General features: G+C 47.0%; 1 protein-coding gene across 1 annotated transcript in view; it reads right to left on the bottom strand.

Moving 5' to 3' along the window:
- Positions 1–22766, bottom strand: part of ACOXL (acyl-CoA oxidase like) — a 284350-nt gene that overhangs the window by 39526 nt on the left and 222058 nt on the right. Inside the window, 2 exon segments of the mRNA XM_040993353.1 lie at positions 5594–5664; positions 18534–18621. Of these exon segments, the coding sequence (XP_040849287.1) occupies positions 5594–5664; positions 18534–18621 (159 nt within the window).

The raw sequence follows: 22766 nt of genomic DNA, 5'->3' as shown, positions 1-22766 counted from the left end.
CACAGTAAAAGATGAGGCGAGGATGGTGGATAAAGGGTGGGTCTAACAAGAACCCGGAACAGGGACCAATGACCACTCACCCCTGCATTGGTTTGCAAATGCTCTCAAATCCTCCCTGTGTGTGTGGGGGGGGAGGCGATGCTGTGACTGGCCCCTGGTGCCTAAATGATGGCTTTGGGTATGTCTGGAGGCACACGCAGGATGTGGGGCCCACCACGGGCAGCCTCTGACAGGAGAAGGGGTTGACTTAAGCTGAGGAGGGCCATGGAAGCCCTGGCCATTCAGGGTCTCTATGACATTCAAAGGCATGGTAGGAAGAAGGCCATGGGCAGAACCCAGGATGTGACCATCTGTCCTGCGTGTGTGTGCATATGCTGTGTATGTGTGTTATGAGAGCTGCTTGCAGTTTACCCCTTGGCTGCCACATCTGGGGCTTAAACCAGCTGCCACCTACACACTCCGCGAAAAGGAAGAAAGAGCAGTTAGAATGTAGGAGAGAGGGAAAAACCCCGCCTTGCCACTTGACAGGCCCTATCTGCCGCCTGTGCAGCAGGGACAGTCCCCCGCTTTCACGCTGTTGCCATGGGGAGCGCCAAGGCCTTCTCTACAGCACCAACGGGGCCCCAGGCCCCATCCTTTGGCCCATCGGAGGGGAGGAGTGGGCAGGGGGGAGAACACTGGAATAAGCAGGGCAGAAAGAATCTTTGTGACAACGACAATTGAAAAAAACACTAGACACCCAGCTTGCTGGGGGTCGGGGGAAAGCAGGAGAGCGGTCATGTGGAAAACGCCCTTTCTCCTGAAGGCTTGGCCCTGCCCATTGGTTCTCCTGAAAAACTCCTTCATCCCCTAGGGATTCCTGCAGGCTGGGAGCACAGGTCTGCTTTTGGGAAATTATGTCTGCTCAACTTGGAGGACCCAGATGCTGCATCATGCAGGCTGCTTGGAGATTCTGAATGTCAGGACGGACTCCAGTGCATCTGATTTCTTAGAACATGGTGTGACAGAGCCAGGTGCGCACATGGCCAGCCCAGGTGGCAAGGGGCTGCGTGGGAGGCAAGCCAGGCATCCTCCTTCCACATCTACCCTAAGTGAGTTTCTGTGTGCCCTTGGTGGGGCAGTGTGAGTGCTTGCAGGTGATGTGGAAAGCTCTGGAAGCTTCCGGAAGCTTGTAGCGTACAGTGCATGTCCTCCTTCTGTTGTCAGTGGGGTCTCCCCTTGGGGAATCATTCTATAAAGCCCCGGACTCAGCATCTGGCAACTGAGACCCTGCAGGCAGCCCCAGGTGGACAGCAGATATGAAATCTACCCAGGACACCTCCTTGGGTCAAAGGGTTGCTCTGCTTACCTGGGCCTCTATAGCAGACAGACAGGAACACAGCTGCTGCAAGTGCACGGCTGCCCTGGGAGAGGTCTACAATGTACGTGTCTGCTCATGGTTGACTATGGATCTTTCGGTTCTGTTTCCTATAGTAAATGGTATCTGTTGTTCAACGCCACCTACAGAAATGCCTACCATGACCTCGAGCCAGAGGCATTAGGTCAGGTGGCCACGACCACATTTGCTTTGGGGGCTTCAGCATGGCTTGGAGTGGGGAGGGCGGGGGAAATGTGAAGCATTAGCTTCACATCACAGAAGTTTGCTTCAAGTGAACTCTAGTTCTACTGCCTTGTTCTAGGTATGGCCCATCAGCCAAAGCACTCATACTGTAGCTTTGATCTCTTGGCCTAGGGGAATCAGGCAAGGCCACCTTCCCCTGAGTACCCTACCACTTTGCCAGTTTATCCAAGCAGTCAGGGAAGCCCTGCCGGTGATGGCCTCAGGAGGCCTCACACCCATGAAGGACCCCTGACTGGGGTCACTGTTTTCCATCTGTGTTGGAAGCAGCTGCTGCCAGATTTGCAGGAAATGAAATGAGTTAAGAAAAGAGTGCTCCAGATTCAGAGTGCCATCTTGCATCCTGAAAAGAGAGTGTAGTTTTCCAGAAGAGTTATTCCAGCAGGAGTGCGGGGAGGAGCATGTAGACCGTGCCCTGGGAGAAGCCCATCGGGCAAGATAAACCTGTTAGATGGAGAGAAGGCTTTGGCTTGGATTCAAAAACACGCTGCCCAAACGCTCTGCTTTGCAAGGGACAGTCAGGTCTTGTCATCTGAGCTGAATTTTAATGGTGTCCCTTTCACTCTGAATTAAAAGATAAACTCTGATCATCCCCTATTGTAGAACAGAGAGGGAGTTCAGGCCGAGCACAAGCCCGGAGAGAACATGCAGCAGCAGCACTTGGGGCTCATGATGGCGTGACGGCTGGGAGAGGCCCAGTGCGTTCATCCCGAGGCATGTTTGGAACCACAGGTTGTGGGACAGGACATTTGGTACTATGGTTAAGAGACAGTACTGGGGACACCTGCATCCTGTATAGGAGTGCCTGGGTTCAAGTCCCAGCTCTGCTTCCACTTCCAACATCCTGCTAATGTGCTGCCTAGAAAGCAGTAGGTAATGGCTCAGGTAGATGATTTCCTGCTACCCTTGTGGGGAACTCAGATTTCTCAGCTCCTGGCATCAGCCTGGTTCAACCCCAGCTATTGTAAACGTTTGGGGAGTGAGTCAGCAAACAGAAGTGTTCTCACTCTCTCTCTCACTCTGCTTTCCAAAAAAAACCCTCGAATCAATTTAAAAAACAAAACAAAAAACATGGTACCAGTGATGTCTCATTACACACACCTGCAGGTGCGGACATTGGAAGGGTCTTTAAGTTCATCTAATTAACCTTCTCTGTTACCAGAAGATACAGGCTGAGAGGTCACAGAGCGAAAGACCTGGCAGATGGGGAAACTGAGTCACCGAGAAGCCAACAAGAGCCCATGCTGACCACCTTCAGCCATAGGGTATGATGAACAAGCCACAGGAGAGGATCCCCCAGCAGGGCACGGCAGCATGGCTCAAGGCTGCATCTCAGCCTCATGGCCTTAGCATGCTCTTGAAGTGGCAGAGGGCAGAGCGCTGGATTCACCAGGCAATTCAGTCATTTGAGTGGATGCTCCAGGAAGACTTCCAGCCCAGGGCAGTGCAGAGCCCTCTGCTCCCTGCTGTGTGATCTGTGGCCAGGCTGGGTAACGGTGCTCATGGCTGCTCCTCCTGATCTGCCATGTCTGCTTCTCTGGGTGTGCCTGACCTTGGCTTAGCCTTCTCTTGGCTGAGCATTTGCGTTCCACATCTTCTCAGTGATGTGTGCATGCAGCATTTTCACGGATGACCATGAAGCATTAGCTCTTGGGTCCCCATTACCTTTGACAATGCAGGACAGAATAAAAGCATGCACAATTTAATTTTTAAAAATACCACACTTGGCTCCAATTTGCGATTTCTGTCTCCAACAAGTGCTCACGAGGTCGAGTTAAATATTTAAAGTGATGTAGAGCCAACTCAATCAGCGGCCAGCCAACAGTTAGAATGCTGCACTGTCAACCTCTGTACATTCCCTCACATAACATCTATCAAAATCCTGCTCCCTGTTGTCACACCCACAAGACACCCTCCCGTATGTGACATAAAAAAAAAAACCTCAATCTTTTGAAAAAAAAAATCATAACAGTTTCAGTGTCTGTGTACTGAGCACATGTTTTTGCTCAGTGAAACTTTTTTGATGATGCCTACTCAAATATCTACAGAAATGGAGAAAACACCCACAGACACAGGCCTCGGTGGCTGCCTCACACAGTCTGCAGAGGAGACACATGACTCTGGGTGCCATGGAAGATCATCCATATGCTAGGACATCCCAAGCCCTCTCGCTCTTCCTCTCCTAGCCTCAGACTGCTCATTTCTAACCAGATACACCCAAGAAGCCATCTGGGGACAGGCTGGGAGTCAACGAGCAGGTGAGATTGTGAAAAGGAACCTTTGGGGAACATGTCTTTCCATCCACCCACTCTAGTTGTGAAAAAAAAATTTTTTAAAAACAAACTCAGAAAGGACTGTGGTGTCCCAAGCATGTAACCACAAGGACGCCTAGAAGCTGGCCTGGGGCTTGTGGTCTCCTGAGCCGGCCTCTAGGCTCGGCTTCCTCTGAGATGCCCCTGTAACCTCCAGGTGGAGCTGGCCTGGGCTTGTGGTCTCCTTAGTCGGCCTCTAGGCCTGGCTCCCTTTGAGATGCCCTCCCAAAACCCCCAAATGGTGCTGGGAAGGGTGCAGGAGTTTTACCTCCTGAAATCAGGGGAGTGGCAGAGAGAAGGAGGAGGAGAGAGAAGCGAGAAGGAGTAGAAGGTAGGTGAACATGCTAGACAGTGTTGATGAAAGAGTCCAGGTCGTTGAACAGAGAGAGGGTGAGGGCGAAGAGGCAGGTACCAGGAGCCTGAGAGCTGCTTCAAGGTTACCAGTGTCAGCCTGCATTTGGGAGGAGCTGTCCTGGAGGAACAGACCTCAGGACAGCAAATGGAGAGCTTGGTGTGGAAAACTGCAGAGGACAAGCTCAACTGTTGTTGTCAAGCCGGTGCCTCCCACGTCCAGATCTGAGGCAGCAGGTCTCATGCAAACCAGCCCTCGGTATCAGCAACACTTTAAAAAAAATTATTATTATCCGATTAACATCACTGAAAGCTTAAAAAAAGACAATCCAAAAATATCACACCTTAGGCAAATGAGTCGAAAATCCCTTACAGTGACACCCTATTTTTTTTTCCCACCCATTTCTAAAGTCAGAGGACACCTGGTAAAGAAAGCGGGGTTTAGGTAAAGAAATGCAATTCCTGGTACATGTGGTTTCCTGATGGTGCAGAATTGAAATGACATCATGGAAACACGTACTTCTCAGGCTCAGCCTGCACGGTTCACAGGTGAAAGCAGGAGTCTCAGTCATCAATGGAACAGCAGGGGTGTGTGTGCGCGCGCATGTGTGTGTGTGTGTGTGTGTGTGCATGTGTGTGTTACACCTTTATGTTCTGTGTTACCCATCACTTTCTGCTCTCGAAGATAAAGGTGCGAATGAATTTCTTGAGGTTCCTTGCCACATTCCTCACACTTCTGGCTCATCTGCACATGGAACCCAAATGCGAGTGATGCCACATCTCTGCTCCCGCCACTCAGATGGACAGAAAACAGCTGTTGCTGAAAAGGAAATCAGTTTGTCTTCCATTCAAGGGCAAGGACCCTGTAATATCAGAAGCTCATCCCAGCAGTTAAGATGAACAATCTAATTTTGTCACCCTCCCTATGGTGAGAGAAGTGAAGGATGTGGATTCCTTTGTCTTAATTAACAACATGGAAGAAGACGTGGAATTCGGCCTAGCCTCATAAATCTACTCTTAGACTCAGGACTGTCAGGTAAGTTTAAATAGAAGCGACGGAGCTCTCTGGAGAGTGAAGTTAAGTCCTTGCTAGCGGTTGACACCACTTCCCTGTCACTTCTCTGCACTCCATGGACATGGCTGTGCTCATTACCCAGCAACCCTCCCTACCTGCTGATGACAAGTTCATCCCCATGGAGCACAAAATTCAGAGATGATAAATCTACTGCCGCTGATACAAACAGAGCTCTCCTTGGGGCAAGCCAAACGCTACCAGACTTTAAGGAAATCAGCCCTTGAGCTGATCACCTACCTTCATTAGCAGAACCCGGTCCTCGGTGCCAGGGCAGCGCATCACCGCCAGGGAGAACTGCTCCAGCGTAACTGTCGGGGAGAAATGGAGAGACGAGGTACTGCGGCCATCGCACACAGAAACCCCTCATGCTGCAAGCTTCATGGGTAATACTGAAGGGTCCCCTCTCTGTCCTCCCACCCCACCTGACCCCGCTACCCCAGGGTAGGTCAGCTGGGCCGATTATGTCAGAGCCCAAGGCCATTACCACAGCAGAAATCTACTGGGGTTCAGCCACCATGTGAGGACCATCCTGTCCCCATAAAACCATGCGCTATCCTCACTTGTACTACCTGCCTTGGTACATTTGACTACATTTTCTATCTCAGTCTTCCATCATGACTTCCATGGCTTTAGCTCTTCTATGTGTTGGCTCAAGCAAACTCCCTCCCATTTATATGTACCTATGTATCTTATACACATCTCAAGTCATCTTTCTCCATCTAATCTTCTCTAGCGACTGGAAGGAAACCTGAAAAGGCTTAGAAAATCACGTTATAACAATCCACTTAAAATTGGCCATGGGCACTCTAGGAATGTTAATCTATACCACTGACATACATTTCACTCCCTTTCTCTCAATCCACAGGGAGACTCTTATCAAAGGCCCACCTGTTTGAGGACCATTTTTATTTTCACACAAATAAACACCAAACCAGAGATTCCCTGAACACTACCGTGAATTTTATTTCCCTCTCAGCAATACCTCAACCCTCAGATTTCAATCCTCTTCTTTTGAAAGAAACTCAAGCGTTTGGATCAGCTCACCGTCTTGAGTAGCCTAACACCAGGCTCATCCTAACTTGCACAGACCCGAGAGATTTACATCAGTAATAACGAATTGTCACTGAGACAGCATAGCTGGGGTAATTTCTGGAGTTTCACTATTACCTACAAGCCCTACGTGTTAGGTATTTGCATGACGGTAAATGACTCGGTGCAGCCGTGGTTGCTATCTGTTGTCATGTGAGCTCAATGCTTCTTTCCAAAGTGGTTGCGCTGGTCCAGTCCAAATGCAGCCAGCATTAACAAACAGGATCGGAGTTGCCAGACTCGTGTGTTCTCCCAAGCGGACCTGTCTGTCCACTCTTTAGCTGGCTAATGCTAATGTCAATTAATCACATACTTTCTTAATCCACTTAGGTTGTCACCACAGAATGCCCCAGACTGGTTATTTATAAAGAGCATTAGGTCTCCCGGATCAAGGTGCCAGCATGTGGTCTGGCGAGAGCTGTGGTACTTCCTCTTCATATGGCTGAAGGCAGAAAGGCAGGTGAACCAAACGCTCGCTGAAGCTTCCTAGAGACCTCAATGCTGTTCACCAGGAAACAACCCTCCTCTCTTCCAGGCTCCATCTTTTCATCTCATCACATTGGCAACAGGTGGAATTTGTGGAAAACATCTTCAACCCATAGCACACACAACCTCCCATGTAATTAAAAATTAGCTGTCTCCTTTATGAGGGGGACTAACAAAAACTCAGGAAATGAGAGACCAGCCCAGACTAGAAGGAGCTTATACCTCTGTTTTGCTATGGGTCCAATATGATATGACAAAATACTGAAACCTAGCTACTGTCTGAGGATAATTCAAGAATAATCTACAGCGGGAGGTGGAAGGTGGAAGGTGGGAGGGGAAAATAAAGGGTGCGTCGGGGAGGCAGAAAGCATGATTGTGGGACAGGTACTGGCATCCCATTTGTGTCCTGGCTGCTCCACTTCTGCAACAGCTCCCTGCGTATGGCCTGGGAAAGCAACACAGGATGACTCAAATCCTTGGGACCCTGCACCCACGTGGGAGATTTGGAGCAGGCTCCTGGCTCCTGGCTGTGGCTGTTGTAGCCATCTCGGGAGTGAACCAGCAGATGGAAGATCTCTATCTCTCTCCTCTTCGTAAATCTGCCTTTCAAAGAAAAATAAATAAATCTTTAAATAAAGAAAACTTACACAAACAAAAAAGTTTGCAAACAGAAAATGTACATGGGTCAGCATTGTGACACTGTCCACCACACCTATTGTTAATGGCATTTGGCTCTTTCTCTTCTTTTACACTTATTTATTTATTATTTGAAAATCAGAGGTACAGAGAAGAAGGAGAGAGAGTGAGAGCAAGACACAATGATCTTCCATCTGCTAGTTGATTCCCCAAATGGCTACAGTAACCAGACTTGGGCTTAGCTGAAGCCAGGAGTCTGGAACTTCTTCTTTGTCTCATAGGTGGATGCCCAAGCAATCGGGCCAGCCTCTGCTGCTTTTCCAGGTGCATTAGCAAGCACATGGGTTGGAAGTGGAGCAGCCAGGACTCCCTCACACAAGTGTCCACAGAGAAGCTGATGTTGCAGGTGTCAGCCTAAATCACTGTGCCACAGGGCCGGTCCTCGCTGTTCCTACAACAAAAGCCAACCCCAAGAACAGGGGCTAAACAGAAGCAGAATGCACCTGTTTCTGTGTTGTTTCCCTCCACCTTGGACACCGACGTGACTTAGTGGTTTAACACCAACTGTGGGCGTCCCTCTGACCTCACCCCTCTCTGGTTCCCACCAAGAAAGAAGGCAGAAGCTCAGCATCGCGTTGGGCAGCTCCAGTCCACCACATCCCCTGGATGCCTTTGTCACTGACAATGTGGAGGGAGCAGCCACATCACAACAAGTCCCTCTTCCTGCCTTTGAGTGAAGATAGCTCAGAACAGATGCCAGCAGAACCTCAGAGCTCCCTGGGGCATGAGTTCCCCCAGTAGATTCTAAACTTTCTTGGTTCATCCCTTAATAAGGCTGCTTCAGAAATTCATGGAGATATGAATTTATAAAGTTAATTTGGATGTAAACCTTTTTTTCAAAATTGATGCATACAAAGATGCTTAAAAACCTTCATGGAAAAATGTATATTATGAAAAATTCTGCATGGGTCACAGTGTTCTTTGCCCTAACATTAATGTATCTTTTGACTCTGTCTCCATGAACCTTTCTTCAACTGGTTCACTCCCCAAACGGCTGCAGCAGCCATGGCTGGCACCCAGGGTTGGCCCAGATCAAAGTCAGGTGTCTGCTTCTCAGCTGAATCTCCATGTGGGTGCAGGAGCCCTTCACTGCTTTCCCAGCACATTCATTAGCCTTGTGGTCATCTTTCCTAACACGATATGCCCCTTTAAGCAGACACCAAACCTTGCTAAATGGTTCTGTGGACAAATGTCTCTCGCATTTCTGTGTAAAAGCCATCATCTTCAAGTTAGGAAAGCACTGTGTTTTCTCAGCAAATAAAACCCCTGAGTCATAAGCAAGGGAGAGGTAAATTCATGAAGAGGAGACACAGCGCTATTTTACCTCCCGGCCTTTTGGGAGGTAGGATAAGTTAAAGATGATGGTTTTATCTCTGGTGATTCATCAAACTCACAAAAGACAAAACAGATGCTCTCAAGAACGAATACATCATCTTAATGCTTCATTTGGACATGTTTGTGACCCCCAAAGCATGGATCTTAAAGAGCTGTCCCCCCAAAACTTAATAGTGCCCATGATTTACGCCTTCCAGTCTTGCTTCTAAGACACGCTGAAGTGAGAACATGGCAGAAGGCACCTTTAAAGAAAACGGACACATTTGAAACATACAGATTATTTATAGTCACAAAGCCCGAAGAGCTGAAAGAAAATCTGCTGTCAGCAGACGGTTGCTTTTTCTATGTTTTCCTCTGTAGCTCATTTTGGTTTTTGTGTGGGTGGTTCATGGGGACTCAAAGGTTATTTGGTAAATGTTTTGTGAGATTAGAACATGCTGTCCTTTAAGATCTCTAGTTAAATGTATGTTTATGGCAAATATGTTGAATGTTACAGGACATGCTATAGAATGATTTCTTAAAAAAAAAAAAAAAAGAAAAAACATAAAATTGGACCTGGGTGGTTAGGCTAAGACAAGAGTCCCTTTTGCTTCTAGGTGGAGTCTAGGTGAACCAGGGTCGTATTCCCAACCCTCTTGCTAACGGATAACTCAGGATGTGAAGTCACCCAGGACGAGCTGATGTTGTTGTCTGACTCTGTGTTCCTCTCTGTCATTTACATGGTGCTCATCTCTCCCAGTGAGGTGACTCCTTGGGTGTCAGAAGAGGCGAGGCCAGTTGCCACTGAGGCCAGATCTCTGTGCTCCATCCTGCAGGGTCCAATGTTGCAAACCATGGAAACCATGCTTGAGAGGTGGGAGAATTTCTTCTTCTTGCCTTTTTAGCACTGCTGGCTACCAGATTCGGGTCCAGAGGCACAATGGGCCCTCTCCTGTGCTCACGTAGGAGCAGCCGTCTGTGGGCCTCTGAAAATTCCTTCCCGTGCTTCCTGCTGGGTGATTCTATCTGCCTCAGTTTCCCCCCAAGGGGAAGGCAGTCATTCCATCCTCATTACTTGGGTTTGCAGGGGGGGTCAGACTGACTCTGTCCGTAATGTGTTGCACGGGGCCTGATATACCGAGTCCTTCCTAGCTCTGCTCACTCTCAGAATGGGCCCGTTTCATTCATGGGAAAGAGCCTGAGATCTGAAAACTCAGGGAGTGCCAGGCCCTACTTATATGACGTACTCACACCTTTGGTGATGGTAAGCCGGCCAATTAGACACAGTAAAAATAAGTAACAATGATAATAAAGAAAGTAGAATACTTCTAACAGTAACATGTTTTAAAACTTATGATTAAAATTATGAGTTGTTTATCAGTTGGTCCCAGGATAAATGAAACCTCAGAAAACAAAACTGAAGATAAGGGGACACTAATATATACAGCCGAAGTGCTTCCACATGGTCATTTGCTGCTTTTTTTTTTTAAATGTAATCTTAATAGATAGAGAAAAGAGACAGGAAAAAGAAAACCCACAGGAAACATTACTCAGAAGTAAACCCAGGGAGACTAGTAATAAGCAGGGATGTCAAGTTTAATACAGGAAAATATGTGTTAAGCAGGTACACAAAGAAAGCCTCCAGAAGTTCAAGATGACTAGACTTGCCATTCTCCACTACTCATCTGTAGGACAGAAAGCACTTAGAGGCCAAGGAGGACTTTGATGCCGCCCAAATCAGTCTGAACCAAGACTGGAGGTGAGCCAGCCGCCGGGCCCACTCAGAGCTTGCGGTTTACTGTCATGTGGGATCCCGGGCAGAACAGAATGCCTCTGCTCTCCCCAAGGGACTTTGTGAAGTTACAGGGGAGATGGGAGAAGTGACAAGAGCCCTGCATGCAGCCTGACTTTAGCAGACAAGGAACACTGTGTAGCCAGAGATTGCTGTGGTGGTTAAAGGTGAGAGGCCCAACAGATACGCGATGTTGCTTCACCTCTGGGTCCAGGACAGCAGGGAACTTGGGTCCTTCACAGCCCTCTCCCACTTCTGGAGTCAGCCTCTGCCTTTTCCTCTCTTCTCCCTCTCCGCAGGGCTGGCAGAGGCCGCAGGGTTTGTGCTGAAGCTTCTTCAAGGAGTTAGCCGGGAATCTGAGGACAGTGTTCTCCAGGGATAGCTCCCAAATGCTGGGAGCTGGGGTCTACAAGGCTCTCACTGAAGGACATAGCACTCAGGTCTTAGGAAACTGCTGACACAAACCTCAAGATCAAGTTCATGGCTACAGGGAGATGACTAAGCTTGGAGAGCAAACCCCAGAATTATGACTAACAGGTACCACCTGAATGATGTTAGACTCACTTCCACAGAGCAGTCTGAAGAAAGGTGGGAATGTGGTATAATCCCAGGTGGTTCACACTCTTTTTTTTTTTTTTCAAGATCCAGTTACATGAATTAGTTCCAAAGGGAGAGACACAAAAAGAGATCTTCCATTCACTTTTCACTCCCCGATGGGCACAGTGCCCAAGCCAGGAGCCTGGAATTCCACCTGGGTCCTCATATGGATGGCAGGGAGACAAGTACTTGGGCCATGTTCCACTGCTTTCTCGTGCACATTAGCGGGAAGCCGGATGGGCAGTGGCATGCTCGGATTTGGGAAGCCAGCATCACAGGCTGTAGCCTAACCCACTGTGCCACAAAGCTGGTTCCAGTTTGCATTCTTAAACTAGCTCCTATCGGGTGTGTGTTTGCTGATGTGGCACAAAATTAAGATCCAATGTGGCAGAGCTGCACGCTCTGCTAAGTTTTTACAGACTGTAATGATTCAAGTTCAATCAAATTTCCTTCTTTCTTTTTTTTTAAGAGCCATTCTTTATGTTGGCACAAAGAAGCCTCTGCTCCTATAGACATGCATCGCTTAACAACGGGGACACATTCCAGGAACCACAAATCGCATTGTCAGGCGATTTCATCACTGTGTAAATAGAGAGGAGTGGGCTTAAAAGACCTCCACATCACAGGGTAATTCTTCCATGTGGCCTCATGATGCAATTAAAAACACGGTGACCTTGAGTTGTGGGAGACTGCTGCTGGTGTCACACTGGCAGACTGCCTCAGAGTCAACTGTGATCATCATAGGCGTGTACGATGGTAAATCTACAATCAGCAACAGCATTGCCCATGATCATGACTCAGAATGGGGTACTGGACACCACCACATGTGCTTGGCTGGATTCTGGCAAGGCATCCACGGTGCTTCCCTCAGCGTCAGCAGGTACTGCACGATGGCATTGTGATGCCATCAAGGGTAAGAATTTTCACTCCATTATCGTCTGATGGGGCCAGCGAGGTAGACACAGTTGGTTGTTGGCTGGATGTCATTATGCAGCATCACCATGCTTAAAACAGTCTGCTTCCGTAAGCACCTGCCCTCACCTTCAGCACTTTCCCATTAAACAATGCTGTGCAAGCGGAGCCAGAAGGCAAACACGCATCTTCTTCTGTCCCGTACCTCCACCCCATATGCTGGTCTCTTCTGGGTTTCTCAGAACTGAAGCCATGGAGAGCCAGAACTCCAGGACTCTGGCAAGCACTGACTCAGATTCGGGCATCTTAGGCAAGATGGGCGTTTCCCATCAGAGTGCCTAGTTCAAGTTCCGGCTTTGCTTCCAATTCCAGTGTCCTCCTAATGCATACCCTGTGAGGCAGTGATGACGCCTCCGGTCCTGGGGTCCTTGTCACCCACATGGGAGAGCTGAATGGAGATCCTGGCTCACAGCTTCAACCTTGGTTCAGCCCCATCCCCTGTTGTAATTTGGAGAGTGAAATGGTAGGTGAGTACTCTCTTCTCTTCTCTTCTCTTTCTCTGCCTTCCAGTAAGTAAGATGAGTACATTTTAGACAGCCATTCACCCAGCTACTCCTGGTCCTCCTGCACTCTGAGATGTAAGATGAACTTTACATGCTTGGGGTTCAGCTGTACGAATGGGACCAGGAAAGCAAATCTAAGACCTTCTTCCCCTTCCCTAGGGCTGGAGTCTCCGAGATGCGGGGTCTGCCGAGACATGATAGCGGATGTGTCAGCCTGGACTCCATTGCCAGCCTGCACCACCCACACAGGTAGTGAGTGGGTGCTAGAAAGAAAAGAAGACAGGAGTGGGGGTTCCCCTTTCCTCCTTCACAACACCTACATGGGGCCACCTTGAGACCACGCTACAGCTCATCCCGCCAGCAGCTGAGGGCCCATGGGGAAAGAAGACACACAGGTTCTCATTGCTGACATGGTCCCTCTGTTTCTTTTTACCTCCCCATCTTCCATACCCCAACCTCCAGCAGTGGCAGAAAAGCATGACCAAGAAGTAGGTCTCCCAAGAATGGCATGCGCTGGCTTATGTCTGCTGGTTCCACTCCAGAATAGGCTTGTCCTGCAACTGAGAGGACGCAGGCTCTTGGGGTAACATCTGAATAGCTGAGAGGAAGAGGGGCCACAGGTACAATAGGTACCCAGACTCACACGGACTTCTGGCTAAAGTTGTACCATTCCTTCCCCTCCAACCCCCACCCCACAGACTGTGGCCCTAGTCTGTGTATGCAATACATATTCAAAGAAGTGGTAAAGTGAATTATCATAATTTCCTAGAAGACGAATACCAAAGCCAGGGCGATATTAAGGTGAGTGCAGGATGAATGAAAAATAACCCCATTAATCACAGGAAGGAAAACAGCGATCCCAGGAGGAATACTGAACCAAGAACTAACGGAGAAAATGCAGGACTCGTGCCTCATGCTTTAATAATGCATGTGATCATGTTTTGATGAACAAAGAAAGTCCTGTTTCAAAACAAATCCATCCTTGAGAGGAGTCTGAAATTAATCCTCCACAGGCAGAGATCCACACAATTATAGATTCTAATGATAATTACAACCGGGTCTTCCCGAGCACACTCTAAATGATCAGTCACTTTGTAAAGAACCAGAAGTGGAACTTCCTACTGCATAATGAGAGCTACTCACCAGCTCTGACAGCGAGAGGAGCAAGAGGCGACTCGGCACAGAGCTGTGAGAGAGGGTGGGCGTAATTTAATCAAAGGGCTTCATTTCTCCTTTTGAGTTTCAGAATCAGTAATCCCTGAGGGATCCAGATAGCACCACGTGTCAGAATTGCTCTTTCCAGGCCTTGATAAAAACATGCATCCCAGAAAAATATCCATTTATCATTGTAAGCATACCATCCCACTGCAGCAGTCGCTGGAGATGGCTGCACGTTTTTATTTCAAACACGGTTTTCCCTGGTCGTCAGGTGACAACCCGATACTGATGCCAGAAGGCTTTTTCCATTTGTTCCTAATAAAAGCAGCTGGATTCGGAGTTCATTTTCTTCTCTGCACTCGACACTCTGATCCTGCTCTGGCCTCCTGAGGGGGCCTTGCCTTTGGAAGTCTCTGAAGGCCACATCTGGGCCTGGTCACCAAAGACAGATGGGTTCCTTCTACTCGTGCTCCCTGGGGACCTCTGCTGAGCAGAGTGTGCACTTGAAGGCGGTGGTGCAGTGACTAAAGTTTTCCTGGCCCCGGCACGCTTTATGCATTTCCTATCCTTACAACCCTTTCTGTCTCCAGAAAGAGTTCCTCATTAGAGACAGATCTGGGTGTTTCAAGACATTCTGGGACTTTCTGAGTGTTGTCACTGAACCAGCGCCGATTCTTCTTCCCCTGTTACTTTATGCACCCAAACCCTTTTGATCTGACATTGAACCTGAGGCCAGCTTCCTGAAAACGGTCGATTTTTTTTTTTTTTTTTTTTTGCTACTCTAGGTATCCACTCCTAAAACAGACTCTGGGTGAAGTTAGAGTTCTTCTGTGCCATGGCAATGTTATGGCCGACACTTATCCTACCAAATTCTCCTCATTCTCTCCATTTAAAGAACAAAAGTCTACACGGCTTTTTTTGGGTTATGGAATCCAAGGTTTTCAGACAGAAGTAATTAACAGTAATAAAATGTTTTCATGGACCATTAACGATGGAGCCGGTGCTAGGTAAAGATTCTGGGATATCATTTATTTTTTCCATAGCCCCACAGATAATATGCTGTCTACATAGTCAGAATGAGGATTAAACTGCAGCTTAGAGAAGTTGATCATCACACAGCTGGCAGAAGCCAGGCCAGGCTCCACACATCACTGCAGAGCCTGTGTCCTCAACGCTTCCACCAAGCTCTGTGACGCCCCAGTAAGCTGGCTGAGTGGCTCGGGTAGCTTCACTGTCCTGTTTCCCAGGATGAAGCTAGTGAGAGCTGACTCCCCTTTTCATACTGAACTGCACCCCCTGAAAGCTGAGAAGCTTTTCATTGGGAGTCCCTATAACTTACCCTCATGAAAAGAGGAATTGGAAGATAAGCTCAGACACGGCAGCATGCAAGTTAAGCAGCTGCCTGTGGCACTGGCATCCCCAAACAGAGAAGGTTCGATTCCTGGCTGCTCCAATTCCAGTCTAGCTAATGATGCAGGAAAGTAGTAGATGTCCCAAGTGCTTGGACCCCTGCACCCACATGCAAGACCTGGAAGAATCTCCTGGTTGCTGACTTTGGCCTGGCCTAGCCCTGAAAGATGTGACTATCCGGAGAGTAAACCCCTCTGGAGAATAAACCAGTACATGGGAGATCTCTCTGTCTCTCTTTCTCTGTAACTCTGACTTTCAAATAAATGAATAAATATTTTTAAAAGGATAAATATATTTTCATACAAAAATTATTCTTTCAGTCCATACTAAGAATTTTCCATGAACTTTTTGAAGACCCCTCCTATACAGAGAAGCCAAAAGAAAGCAAGCTGGCCACAGAGGAAGGACTGGTTTGAATCCACTTGTTGAAGGGTAAGGTTGATGCTCAGGCACTGAAACAGTCCAGGGCAAGAGACAGTGGGGACTCAGGGTCCAGAGAAGGTCATGCTGCCACTGGCTCCCCAGTCAGGCCTGAGGGCAAAAGCTTGCCTGCACAGTGCAACCTGCTCTGACTCCTAATTATAACCTAACTCTACATAAATATTTCAACACATTCTTGGGAAAATGGAAGGAGAAAGTAGTTTTGGAATAATTTTTTTTTTTACATTTACACATAGCCTCTTTGTAATGCCCATATTCTGTAAACCTTTTGAAAACTCCTCCAAATGCAAGAACTTAAAAATTTTTTTGTACCCAAGTCAACTTTGTTTAGTTCCATTTCTCAGAAACTTTAAGAATTTTATTTGAAAGGCAGAATGATACACATATATACAGAGTCTGAGAGAGAATTTTTTGTTCTGGCCACAACAGTCAAATATGGTCCAGATGAAAGCTGGAAGCCTTGGACCTCTGATTCCCCATGGGAGTGGCAGGGGGCCAGGGATTTGGGCCATCTTCTAATACTTTCCCAGGTATACTGGCAGGAGGCCAGCCTGGAAACAGAGCAATTGGGACTTGAGTCAGTGCTTTGATACAGGATGTTGGTATAACAATTGGTAGCTTATCCGACTGTGCTGCAATCAATGCCAGTTTCTCTCACAAACTTGGGATACTGCCTCACAAATGGAGACTTTCCCCATCGAAGAAATGAAGTGCTTCTCAATGATCCAACAGTTGGATTTTGATTTGTGACAAATCAATCATCCTTCTGGCCTTAATATCGGCTTGAATTGAAGTAAGATGAGTCAGTTTCCTTGAATCTGATACTCCATGAGTCTGCAGATAAATTACTTCTACTTCTGCAAATGGGAGAACCCAATCCCATACCTGCATGTCCTGTAGTCGGGGCCCTGTCTTTGATCCCCGGGGCCTCTCTCCATTCCTTCACTTTTGGCCCAGGGGGTAGATTAGCACCAGGGATGTGAATGTGACTGTGGTTAGTCCAGGGGGTGGACCCTGTGTGAAAAGACTGGCCCCGGAGTCAACATTCCTGTGGGGTTCCCATACTTACTAAAACTTGTTGCAGCCCTTGTGCTTGAACCTGCATCATGAGGCTCACCCTAGGCCAAGCTCCCAAGAGACGGTTCCTAAACAAATGGAAGATGTGAATCTGACCCAAGCCACTCACTCCACTTGGCTCTTGTTAGAGCTTTGAGCGTGTGGAGCATTGCCGCAGCTGTGAATTAAGAGCCACTTAGCCACGTACCTTGCTCTTTTGGAACTGACTGGGGAGGCAAGATGGTGGTGGAATGGGAGGCTGAGTGTGATGCAAGCACTCCAGATTGCTAGGCATAACAGCTACACTGCTTCCTGATGGACTTCAAGAATTCTACCCCCTGGCTGTGCAACTGACTAAACCCAGCCCTGCCCTGCCTGGTTCACCTGTGACTCTGTGTGATACAAAACCCTGCCAAGAAGGCAGTGTTGAGGCACGGTGGCCTAAGTTACCGCCTGCAATGCTAACACCCCATATGCGAGTCAGTTTAAGTCCTGGAGGTTCTGCTTCGGATCCAGTTCCCTACTAATGTGCCTGGGAAGCTGCAGAAGATGACCCAAGTGCTCGGGCTCCTGCCACCCACGTGGGGAACCAGGCTGTTGGCTTTGGCTTGGCCCATTTCTGGTTGTTGTGGTTATCTGGGGAGTGAACCAGTGGGTAGAAATTCTCTTTCTCTGTCTCTCTCCTTCTCTCTCTGTAGCTCTGCCTTTCACATAAATAAATGTCAAAAAGAAAAGAAATAGAGAGGAGAGGAGAGGAGAGAGAAAAGGGAGAGGAAAAGAGAGGGCAGAGGAGGGGAGGGGAGAGGAGAGGAGAGGAGAGGAGAGGAGAGGAGAGGAGAGGAGAGGAGAGGAGAGGAGAGGAGACAATTCCGCACAGGATACAACCTCAGTGAGCACTTGGCATTTTTCATACATTTCCCCGGGTAGTAGGAGCTAGCATCCTTGAGTTAAAGTTATAATTTCAAGGAGAATTTATTATGAATCCTATCAGGTTTTCAAGGTTTCATTTTTACTTTGATATTTTGGTCTTTTGAGGCAAAAATGAATATTCAAGTTTCCCAGTCTCAGTTGCGCTGACGTTGAGGCTGGCTGAGTCTGCACTGGGTGACTGGCTTGCTCCAGTCAGATGTTTGACAAGGTTCCTTGCTTCCACCCTCCAGTTTCACTGACACTCAGGTGTGACAACCAATACCTCCTCCAAATGTGGCCTGAGTGTCCCCAGGAGAGCAGCATCACTCCCTGTTTCAAGGGGCTGAAGCCATTTTTTGCTAAGTGGAGGACTGGGTTTACAGCCTTAGAATGCTTCAGCTAACGGCCCCATTGCACCCTCCTGTTCATGCAGTGGTTGACGTACAATGATGGTTGCAGTCGGTCAGCAGAGGCATTTGCTGACTACCCTGCCCAGTGCCAGTGGTGATCCTCAGACTCTGAGTGGGTCCTGGTGGGTTTAGCACTGGGCTTTGTGTGTGCCATCTGGTTAGTGCACTCATCAAGTAGGGAGTTGGCTTATGACAAGCATCAAGGCTCTTGGAGGAATTTGGGGCCTTAGATGCATGTAAGGGCCCACATGGGTGTGGGGACTCCTCTCTGCAGAGCTGCATTTCAAGCTGACAGGCAGATCCAGAGCCCGCCAAACACCCAAGGTCAATGAGAAGCAACTGACCTCTGTGAGTGTGTGCCAGAGACAGGGAGGCGACGTGGTGCAGACAGGAGTTCCAGGCGCTGAAGAAGTCTTCCTTTTTTGTCATAACCTGTCAAAGTGATAGAAGAGCCATGGATAAATGAAACTTATTTGAAAGGCAGAGACAGAGAGAGAAAGAGTAGGGGGTTGTCTTCCATCTGCTCCATCACCCCCCACCCCCAAATGGCTGCAACAGCTAAGGTTAGACCAAACCAAAGCCAGGAGCTCCACACCCAGGTCTCTCACAGGGCTGGCAGGGGCACCAGCACCTAGACCATGCTTTGTTGCTCTTCCAAGTACATTAACAGGAAGATGCTAACTGGCACCTTGTATGGGCTGCTAACATCAAAGCAGTGGCTCCCCTCCTGCTCCACAATCCCTGCCCCAAACTCAATTCTGTTTTTCCCACAAACTTTTGAAGTAGCCTTGATTGTGAGGAATTAACATAAATAAGGAAACAGGACCCATTGTACATTTATGTCCCTTATTTATCAACGAGTGGCTTTGCAGGGTCACTGTGTTAGAAGGTCTTTCCTTCACTCCGTGGAAAGGAGCATCTTTCCTCTGTTTTTTATTATTTGGAGGGAAGGAAGTGACTCTAACAGGAATGGAATCAGCAAACACACCTCAATGAGGAAGAGGTGGACTCAGAGGTCGGCTTGGGACAGTCATTTAGGGCAGGGCTTGAGGCAGATTACTTGACCAAAAGAAGTTAGCTGCCAAAAGCCTTGAGGGTGGTTACTATCGATCCTTTTATTTTGCAGGGACTGTGACACTGAAAGATTGAGTAACTATTCCAACACTGCAGAGCTGGGTAGGGACGCATTGTTAACCATAGGCCACACTGCCTCCCAATGGACTAAGAGCAACTGTGTTCTCTAGCAAAATCTGATCCTCCCATACACACAGGCTGTTGCTCCAGGTGCACAGCCTCACAGGGTCACATTCAGTGTCGACAGCATTGCACACTAAAAGACATACTTGTTTCTTTAGAGAACAACACACAGCTAAGATACAAACATGAAGGGTCATCTTTCTCATGGTGGTTGCCCATATCCGTTCCCCCTTCTTTTCTGGAAGCACCTCCAACGGATATACACAGGTTTTCCCTACAGGAGATTTCAGGAAGCCTTTAACCAACAGTAGGACGAGTGATGCAGACACCCAGAATCACCACGTCTCAACAACATGTTCCTGGAGGTTCTAGTCAGGGAAGTAAGGTGAAAGAAAAGATAAAATTAAGGCAGATAAATTCGATGGGAATAGCCAAAGCTGTCTCCGTTCAAGAAGACACGATTAGGGAAAACTCCAAGGAATACACGGATGGGGTTCCGCCTTCGGATGCCTCCACCTGTGGCTTTTGGACTTCACAGTGGCTGGATGTCATAAGCAGTCATTAGAAACCACACTTTGAATTGTGAAGTTACGTCTCCTCTCAGGTTAGGGGCGTGCAGTACCATCTTCTCTTGAGACACTGGGCGGCAGCAGCCACAGTTCCCAGTCAGCTCTGTGACCATCAACAGAACAACAAAGACTTCGCACTGGGTTGGTGTGGTGGCATGGCAGGCTAATGCCCTGTGGCACCGACATCCCATATCAGCGCCGGTTAGTATCCCAGCTGCTCCCCTTCTGAACCAACTCTTTGCTTATGGCCTGGCAAGGCAGCCGAGAACGACCCTTCATCCATGGGGGAGATCTGGAGAAAGTTCCTGGTTCCCAACTTTGAATCAGCTCAGCTCTGGCTCCTGTGGCCCTCTGGGGAGTGAACCAGTGGATGGAAGATCTTTCTCTCTGCTTCTTCTTCTTTCTTATATCTTTCAAATAAAGATCAATCAATAAATCTTATATATAAAAAAAGACTTTACAGTGTCCTGTGTTGCCAGGGACTTTTGGATGCTGAGTTAAATGTTTTCATATCCCATCATGTCTACAAAATGTCCATCTGTGTGTTTACAGATTTCCTACACCATATTGTAAATAGGCTTTGTGTTAGAGAAATCTGCCAACTACAGGCTGATATAAGTTCTAAGCATGTGTACAGTAAATATGTTAAATGCATTTTTTTTTTTTTACCAAAAACACCACTTTGTGGATTTTTTTTAAATATAAGATTTATTTATTCATATGAAAGAGGGGAGGGGAGAGAATCTTCCATTCCCCGGTTCATTCCCCTAATGACCACAGTAGCTAGGGCTAGATCAGGCCTAAGCCAGGAACCAAGAAATTCATCTGTTTCTCCCCATGAGTGCAGGAGCTGAAGCATGTAGGTCATCCTCTGCTGTTTTCCTACGTCCTCAGCAGGGAGTTGCAACAGAAGAAGAGTAGCTAGGACACAGATCAACACCCACAGGCCATTCCTGCATCACAAGAGGCGGCTTTACTGGTGGCACCAAAACGCCAGGCTCTTAATACATTCTTGACTTACAGTATTTTTAATTTGCAATAAATTTATGAAAATTTAACTCCCTTTTGAGCTGAGGAGCATAGATATAAAGGTACTTCAAAAATTTCATGAAAAGTGTAATTAAAGCATAATGCACACTTTCCAAGAACTTTTTGAAGGCCTTTGGTATAATAAGGCTACTTTTGCATAATAAAGGAATCGAACAAGGTCACAGGTATAAGACTAATATCCAAAAATCAATTATGTGTCCATATTTAAGCAGTGAGCCAATTAAACTCAAAAAATTAAAATGCCATTTTAAATGATACAGGAGTATGAGACGCTTAGGAATACGTTTTATGAGATATATACAGGATCTGCATATGAAGACTAGAGAATGTGGCAAAATGAATCTAAAAGAACTACCTGAATAAAATGAAAGAAGCGTTGTGGTTACAGGTCAGGAAACTCAACACCACCAAGATGTCACTTCTTACACTGATCTATAGATTCAACACAATAACCAGTCAAAATCCCAGCAAACTTTCTGTGTGTGTGTGCTGTGTATGTTAGAAATTAACACGCTGACTGCGAATTTGAATGGAAATACTGAGTACCCAGGAAAATCAAAAACAATTTTGATATAAAAAGAGACTTGGAGGATGCACATTACTCGATTTCAAGACCTACTCCAAAGCTACAGTAAACACAAGGATAGAGATATAAATGAAAGGAACCAATCAAATGGAGAGTCCAGAAACAGAGTTACACATAAATGTTAGACTGACTATCGACATGGTACCAAGATAATTAAGTGGGGAAAATTGTCTCTTCAACAAACAGCATCAGAATAACGAAACATCTGCATGCCAAAACAAAAAGTTCAATCCTACTTCACATCACGTGCCGAAGTTAATTCAAAGTGAACCGTGGACCTAGATGGAAGTTAAATCCACACGACTTCTGAAAGGCAACATAAAAGAAAACCAAAGAGGCTGTGGGTTAGGTAAAGATCTATAAGATAAGACACAAACAGCTTGAATTTCATTAAAATTAATGTTCTGAAGTAACGGCAAGACAGCCAATAGATTATGGAAAAGCATTTGTAAGTTGCATATATACTATAAGACTTCTGTACAGAACTTTAAAAGTAAACAAACTCTAGTAATAGTAATAATAGTAAGCAAACAAAATCTAGTTTGAAGGCAAAAAAAATTCAAGAGACACTTCACTAAAGATAAATGAATGACAAATAAACACATGAAAAATACTTGAGAAACTCAAGTTGAGACCACAATGAGATACCACAACACACCCACCAGAATGGCTAAAATGAGTAAGACTAGCAATACCGAGAGTCAGAGAGGAGGCAGAACAACTAGAAATCATTGTGGAAATGTAAAATGTTCCAGTCATGTTGGAAACAGCTGCGCAGCTCCTTATAAAGTTAAACATAAATGTGCCATAGAACTCAGCCGTCCCGCTTACACGTATTTTTGAAAGATAAATAAAAGCATATGCCTATGCAAGGCTTGTATGAAAATGTTCATAGAAGCTTTATTCATAATAACCCAAATGGAAACCAATTCGTATCTTCCAGCCTGGTTAATAGGTTAACCAAGTGTATAGGTTCGTACAAAGGAACACTGCCTCAGAGCAAAAGGGAACAGACCATAGATCCACACCACAATTTGGATGGCTCTCAAAAGCATTTTCTCAAGTGACAGAAGCCAGAGCTCAAACACTTGCACACTCGGCCACTCCATCTTATATTAAATTTGCAGAGAAGGCAAATCAATAGCAAAACAGACTTGTGTTTTCCTGGAGACAGG

The sequence above is a fragment of the Ochotona curzoniae genome, unplaced genomic scaffold, assembly GCF_017591425.1.
Source record: "Ochotona curzoniae isolate NIBS_2020 unplaced genomic scaffold, NIBS_Ocur_1.0 contig_883, whole genome shotgun sequence".
NCBI lineage: Eukaryota > Metazoa > Chordata > Mammalia > Lagomorpha > Ochotonidae > Ochotona > Ochotona curzoniae.
This window is presented reverse-complemented; position numbering and strand designations above follow the sequence as displayed.